Here is a 7466-nt window from a genome sequence, read left to right on the forward strand (position 1 = left end):
ATGGCGCTAAATCTTCTGGGACACTTTCCTCACCTCCTATTGCTGCTGGGATTATGGGGGCCAATGCATCCGCTTTTTGCTGTGCCTCCGAATTTGACCAGGGCTCAATGGTTTCAAATCCAGCATTTACGGCCAAGTCCTCTACCATGCAATCAGGCAATGGGAGGTGTCAACAGTTATACCAACCATTGTAAGGGTCTAAATACCTTTCTGCATGATTCCTTCCACAATGTGGCTGCTGTCTGTAACTTGGCAAACATCACCTGCAGGAATAGATCCACCAACTGCCACCGGAGCCCAAACCGTGTTAACATGACCGTGTGCAGCCTCACTGCAGGAAGGTATCCTAATTGCAACTACAACAGGGCTGCAGCGTACAAGTTTTTCATTGTTGCCTGTAATACCCCTCAGGTGGGAGACCCTCCCTATCCCTTCGTTCCTGTGCACTTAGATGGGGTCATTTAACTTTTCCTTATCACTTTTCCTCTCTCTTGGCACAGGTTCTCTTACAATCTCTTCTGCTTTTTGTTTTCTTCTCTCGCTTTCCCTTTTTCCCACAGAAGAAGAAGAAAGGTAATGGAAGAATTAGAGTGCCTAGGATACTAGACCAACGTTGCGACCAAGAGAAATAATTTCTTTCTGTTTTGGGTCTCTGTCTGTTTTAAAGGAAGGCAATAGGAAAGAGGGCAAAGAAGGGTCCAGTCTTCCAGATTTTTAACTTTGGGACTTTGCAAGCTTTGTTACACTGTATTTACAGCAATAAAACCTCTTTCTGCTGCATTCTGTTGAGTGACAGTGTGTCTGAAATCTTTTCTTGCTGCTATTTTCTTATCTAGGGTTGCATTTGCCAATATTCAAAGAGGAACTATTTTGGTCCTAGGTCCTTAGACAAACTTTGAATTTATTAGCTCCCTGGGGTCTCTATCACTTCCTCGCCCCTGCCTCTTCTGGGACTTTGGAGCAAGAAAGTCCTCCGTTCCCTCATCTCTGCTCACAGATTTACACATTTCCCTTGAAACCACTGACTTTGTATGGAGGTGGCACTGATCCCTCATAGGGATCTGATGAAAATTTTCACACAGATTCTACCACTGGCAACCAAGGGATCCCAGATCTTTTCTGTTTCTTTCTATATTTAATCAGGTATTATTTTAAATAGAAGGCAGAAGTAGCACCAAGGGAACCCTGGTGGTGCAACGATTCAACACTCAGGAATAACCAAAAGGTTGGTGGTTCAAACTCACCCAGAGGATCTCAATACTATTCAGCGTTAAACTGTCTTGAGTTTACATTTTATAGTGTCAAAGTCTTGAAGTAAAGTCTGTGGGGGAGTGAAGGGAGGGGTCTGTGATAGCTTTTGGTTTGAACCAGTGTAGGAAAGTAGCAGAAGCCTCAGGGAAGGGGATCTTCAGATAACATACATTGGCCTCCAGAATAGATTTATGTACCATTTATGTAGTACCTGGAAATTTCCAGAAACTCTTGGAGAAGGCAACCTAATAAATGACTGTACTTCTGTTAGTCAGTTGCCCAAACGACTGTATTTGGACACTCAAGGGGCCTCATGGGCTGAAGAAATCTGCTGAATCTGGGCTACAGAAATTTTTGAACAGTCAGAAACAGCAAGAAATATGAAATATTACTTAAAATTAGCTAGATACATTCTGAGGTGTGTATTCTATCTCATTTGTTTGTTATGACCTTAAGAATTGTAAGTATTTTGTCAAAATAGAAGGTTAAAAACAAAAATGCAAATATTAGTGCCATCTTTTGGCAAGGATTGCAGCAACAATATCTAATCCTTCTCCACCTTCCCACACCAACGCCCCCCAAACAATTTGAGTCATTTTTTGCCTCTGATCAGGGAGGAAGCAAGGATGGGCATAACTTTTGGACCATCCTTTATGCCCAAATCCTTAGAAGTGGAATAGACTGAGGTGGGAACTCCCCCAGCTCTCTTTTCCTGTTCTGCATGCAATTATCTATTGTGGAAAAAGCCAAGATGATCCACTAAGTCCGAAGTTCTTTAGATATATCCCTAAAAAAAAAATCCCTAGATCAGCTTAAATCATCTGGCATCATTATAGATGATTCAAAAGTAGTCAAAGCTTAGAAATGGATTCAGAAAATGTTCCAGGGGTGCTCACCTGTAGATTCATAGTAGATTTACATGGGAATGGCAAAGTGAAATTTTACTGGAGGCCTAGAATCTTGGAGAGCAACAATTATTTGAGCCTCCCCCACTCTCCACAACCCTTTTGGTGCAGAGAATGGTTTACAATAACCAACTGACCTAGAAAGATTTAAGATCTCTTTTGTATAACAAAACTTTAGAGTAAGGTTTTCCTTTGTTATCTTCCCAACCTTCCTCTCTCCCTCAGTCTTCACCATCCAGGGCTTGATGCCTATCCCCACCCACTCCTTGCCCTGAGTCTCCCATGATTCACAGTCTTATCATAAGAAAAGAAAGCATTCCAAACAAAATGGTCCTAATTATAATCTTAGTAAATCACTGACTCATTCCACTAACTGATCCCCCTTAACTTTCTTTTCAAAACGTCCAAGTTCTTTTTCCCAGTGTTACCCAAAGCTGGTCCTGCTCTGTGTGACTCCTCCATCAACAAAGACACACAGACTGTGAGGAGGAAGAGCATCAAAAGTGCATAGGCAAGGAGCAAGGAGGTGCATACCTCAGATCAAGCTCCAGGAGCAAAAGGAGGCAGAACCTGTTGTACCTTCTCTCACAAGGAAGTACATACAAACGTGGACACATAGGTTACCACAGTGTGCACACCATAAGACAATTGCATTTTTTTCTTTGGCATTTAGGCTAGTAACCTGGGACTGGCTTGAACCATACCCAGCACTTTGAGGACAATGGACAGGAAGGGGCAAATTCTGCTTGGCCTGAACAGCTCCCAGCTGAGCCACACCCACTGCCATCACCTAAGGTTTTGTTTGCTGATAGCCAGGAGGAGCAGGGGAGCAGCTCCTGGCTGCCTTGGCTGTCACCAGCAGAGTAGGAGTTGGTTTTTCTCCCCACATCATACTGTAGTGCTACTTCTCTCCCTTTCCTTAGTTCTTTTCTCCCTGTACAATAATCCTTTTGAATAAAGTCGTCCTTGACTGTTTTAACATTGGCGGTGCAATTTTTCTTTGACAGGAGTTTTGAGAAAACGCAGGTGCTTCAATGCCGTCTGTTATAGATTGAACTGTGGTTAATTTGATGTTATAAAAAGAGCAGATTAGACACAGAAATTCATACACACAGAGGCGGGGAGAGACAGAAGCCATGTAAGGATTGTCTGCAAGTCACAGAACCAGAGAAGACCCAAGACCACCTACAAGGAAGGAATCAACACAGCTCAGACTCTGATTTGAACTTTTAGGCTCCACAGCTGTGAGAAAAGATATTTTTCTTTAAAGCCATCTACCTGTGGTATTTGTGTTATATCAACACAAGCAAACTAAGACATATAAGGCAACTGGCATTCCTGGGGAGTTTTTATTACTGGAATAAGGATCTTGACTCTCACTGGTGAAGAGTGAGCAGGTAAGGCAAGCAGAATTTTCCACACCAGCAAAGCTTTATTGAAGAGGCTTGTAAGGGGAGAGGAGGAGGGCCTAAAGCAAAGCTTACCCCCAGCTCACAGAACAAAAGACTAGTCTGGGCTTTGAAAAGTTCTTGGTGGGAAAAGATTCATGTTAATTCACGGACACGCTGTTGTTGTTGTTAGGTACCCTCCAGTAGGTTCTGACTCACAGCGACCCTGTGCACAACAGAACGAAACACTGCCGGGTCCTGAGCCATCCTTACACTCCTTGTTATGCTTGAGCTCGTTGTTGCAGCCACTGTGTCAATCCACCTTGTTGTGTTGCAGCCACTGTGTCAATCCACCTTGTTGAGGGTCTTCCTCTTTTCCGCTGACCCTGTACTCTACCAAGCATGATGTCCTTCTCCAGGGACTGATGCCTCCTGACAACATGTCCAAAGTATGTAAGACGCAGTCTCGCCATCATTGCCTCTAAGGAGCATTCTGGCTGTACTTCCTCCGAGACAGATTTGTTCGTTCTTTTGGCAGTCCATGGTATATTCAATATTCTTCACCAACACCACAATTCAAAGGCATCAACTCTTCTTCGGTCTTCCTTATTCATTGTCCAGCTTTCACATGCATATGATGTGATCGAAAATACCATGACTTGGGTCAGGCACACCTTAGTCTTCAGGGTGACATCTTTGCTCTTCAACACTTCGAAGAGGTCTTTTGAAGCAGATTTACCCAATGCAACGCACCTTTGATTTCTTGACTGCTGATTCCAAGGCTGTTGATTGTGGATCCAAGTAAAATGAAATCCTTGACAACTTCCATCTTTTCTCTGTTTGTTATGATGTTGCTCATTGGTCCAGTTGTGAGGATTTTTGTTTTCTTTATGTTGAGGGGCAGTCCATACTGAAGACTGTGGTCTCTGATCTTCATTAGTAAGTGCTTCAAGTCCTCTTCACTTTCAGCAAGCAAGGTTGTGTCATCTGCATAACGCAGGCTGTTAATGAGTCTTCCTCCAATCCTGATGCCCCGTTATTCTTCATATAGTCCAGCTTCTCGTATTATTTGTTCAGCATAGAGACTAAATAGGTATGGTGAAATAATACAACCCTGATGCACACCTTTCCTAACTTTAAACCAATCAGCATCCCCTTGTTCTGTTCAAACAACTGCCTCTTGATCTATGTAAAGGTTCCTCATGAGCACAATTAAGTGTTCTGGAATTCCCATTCTTTGCAATGTTATCCATAGTTTGTTATGATCCACACAGTCGAACGCCTTTGCATAGTCAATAAAACACAGGTAAACATCCTTCTGGTATTCTCTGTTTTCAGCCAGGATTCATCTGACATGAGCAATGATATCCCTGATTCCACGTCCTCTTCTGATATTGGTCTGAATTTCTGGCAGTTCCCTGTTGATATACTGTTGCAGCAGATTTTGAATGATCTTCACAAAATTTTCCTTGCATGTGATATTAATGATATTGTTCTGTAATTTCCACATTCAGTTGGATCACTTTTCTTGGAAATAGGTATAAATATGGATCTCTTCCAGTCAGTTGGCCAGGAAGCTGTCTTCCATATTTCTCGGCATAGATGAGTGAGCACCTTCAGTGCTGTGTCTGTTTGTTGAAACATCTCCATTGATATTCCATCAATTCCTGGAGCCTTGTTTTTCACCAATGCCTTCAGAGCAGCTTGGACTTCTTCCTTTGGTACTATCGGTTCCTGATCATATGCCACCTCTTGAAATGGTTGAATATCAACTCATTCTTTTGGTATAATGACTCTGTGTATTCCTTCCATCTTCTTTTGATGCTTCCTGCAGCGTTAAATACTTTCCCTGTGGAATTCTTCACTATTGCAATTCTAGGCTTGAATTTTTTCTTCAGTTCTTTCAGCTTGAGAAATGCCGAGCGTGTTCTTCCCTTTTGGTTTTCCATCTCCAGCTCTTTGCACATATTATTATAATACTTTACTTTGTCTTCTCGAGATGCCCTTTGAAATCTTCAGTTCTTTTACTTCATCAATTCTTCCTATTGCTTTAGCTGCTCGACGTTGGTGAGCAAGTTTCAGAATCTCTTCTGACATCCATCTCGGTCTTTTCTTTCTTTCCTGTCTATTCAGTGACCTCTTGCTTTCTTCATGGATGATGTCTTTGATATCATTCCACAACTCTTCTGGTCTTCGGTCACTAGTGTTCAATGCGACAAATCTGTTCTTGAGATGGTCTCTAAATTCATGTGGGATATACTCAAGGTCATATTTTGGCTCTTGTGGACTTGCTCTGATTTACTTCAGTTTCAGCTTGAACTTGAATATGAGCAATTGATGGTCTGTCCCACAGTCATCTCCTGGCCTTGTGCTGACTGATGATATTGAGCTTTTCCATCGTCTCTTTCCACAGATGTAGTCCATTTGATTTCTGTGTGTTCCACCTGGTGAGGTCCATGTGTATAGTCGCCGTTTACGTTGGTGAAAGAAGGTGTTTGCAACGAAGGAGTCGTTGCTCTTGCAAAATTCTATCATTCGATCTCGATATTGTTTTATCACCAAGGTCATATTTTCCAGGCATCTGTCAGTTTGTGGTGCTGTGTGGGCTTGTTTGTTCTGTGATGCTGGAAGCTATGCCACCGGTATTCAGACACCAGCAGGGTCACCTATGGAGGACAGGTTTCAGCTGAGCTTCCAGTCTAAGACAGATTAGGAAGAAGGACTCAGCATTCTACCTCTGAAAAGCATTAGCCAGTGAAAACCTTATGAATAGTAGCGCGACATTGTCTCATATAGTGCTCGAAGATGAGCCCCCCAGTATGGAAGGCACTCAAAGGATGACTGGGGAAGAGCTGCCTCCTCAAAGTAGAGTTGACCTTAATAATGTGGATGGAGTAAAGCTTTCGGGACCTTCATTTGCTGATGTGGCACGACTCAAAATGACAAGAAACAGCTGCAAACATCCATTAATAATCGGAACCTGGAATGTACAAAGTACGAATCGAGGGAAATTGATTATTGTCAAAAATGAAATAGAACACATAAACATCAATATCCTAGGCTTCAATGGGCTGAAAGGGACTGATATTGGCCATTTTGAATTGGACAATCATAGAGTCTACTATGCTGGGTATGACAACTCGAAGAGGAATGGTGTGAAGAAGGTTTGAAGATCTATCCTGAAGTACAATGCTGTCAGTGATAGGATAATATCCATACGCCTTCGGGGAAGACCAGTTAATATGACTATTATTCAAATTTACGCACCAACCACTAGGGCCAAAGATGAAGAAATAGAAGATTTTTATCAGCTGCTGCAGTCTGAAATTGGTCGAACATGCAGTCAAGATGCATTGATAATTACTGGTGATTGGAATGCGAAAGTTGGAAAAAAGAAGAAGAATCAGTAGTTGGAAAATCACAGACATAGGCGGACATATATTAACTACGGTGCCCATGCAGCAGCTTTCCAAGATGAATCGTGTCCCCGGAGGCATCTGGGATTTGTAGCAGGACTTATTCTGGGGTGTTGTACCTTCCCAGTCTCCTGGCTGCTGCTGCAGCCCCTCACTGCCCCGTAGAAGGTCACACAGCGGTCAGAGGTCACAGGTCACAGGTGGATGTTCTGCACATGTCCCTACAGCTGCTCCTGAAAGACAACTTTGAAGAAGCTTGTGGGCTATTTTCTGACACCCTGCCCCATTGTTCTGGGGAATGGCTTTGTTCCTGTGCCCGGGCCCATCTCCTGTACTTTGTTTGCAGATGTGGGGGGCCCTCTGTTCCCTGTCTTACTTTAGATATCATAGGGTCATTTCAGTTCCCTGGGACTGGGTCCATTTTTCAGGAGGGTTGGCCCTGGTTGGAGATGTCATAGTTCCCAGAGAAAATAGGCTCAGTAGCAATTTAATACCTTTTCTCTACC

General features: G+C 43.0%; 1 protein-coding gene across 1 annotated transcript; it reads left to right on the top strand.

The window, feature by feature from the left end:
• On the top strand, window positions 1-465 carry LOC135232544 (ribonuclease K6-like). Its single transcript, XM_064291935.1, has one exon. The coding sequence runs from the start codon at window positions 1-3 to the stop codon at window positions 463-465; it is 465 nt and encodes a 154-aa protein (XP_064148005.1).
• The last annotated feature ends 7001 nt before the right edge of the window (window positions 466-7466 follow it).

Source organism: Loxodonta africana, chromosome 10, assembly GCF_030014295.1.
Source record: "Loxodonta africana isolate mLoxAfr1 chromosome 10, mLoxAfr1.hap2, whole genome shotgun sequence".
In the NCBI taxonomy this organism is placed as follows: Eukaryota; Metazoa; Chordata; class Mammalia; order Proboscidea; family Elephantidae; genus Loxodonta; species Loxodonta africana.

Coding starts and splice junctions, on each gene's coding strand:
- LOC135232544 (XM_064291935.1), top strand. CDS start 1: ATGGCGCTAAATCTTCTGGGACACTTTCCTCACCTCCTATTGCTGCTG.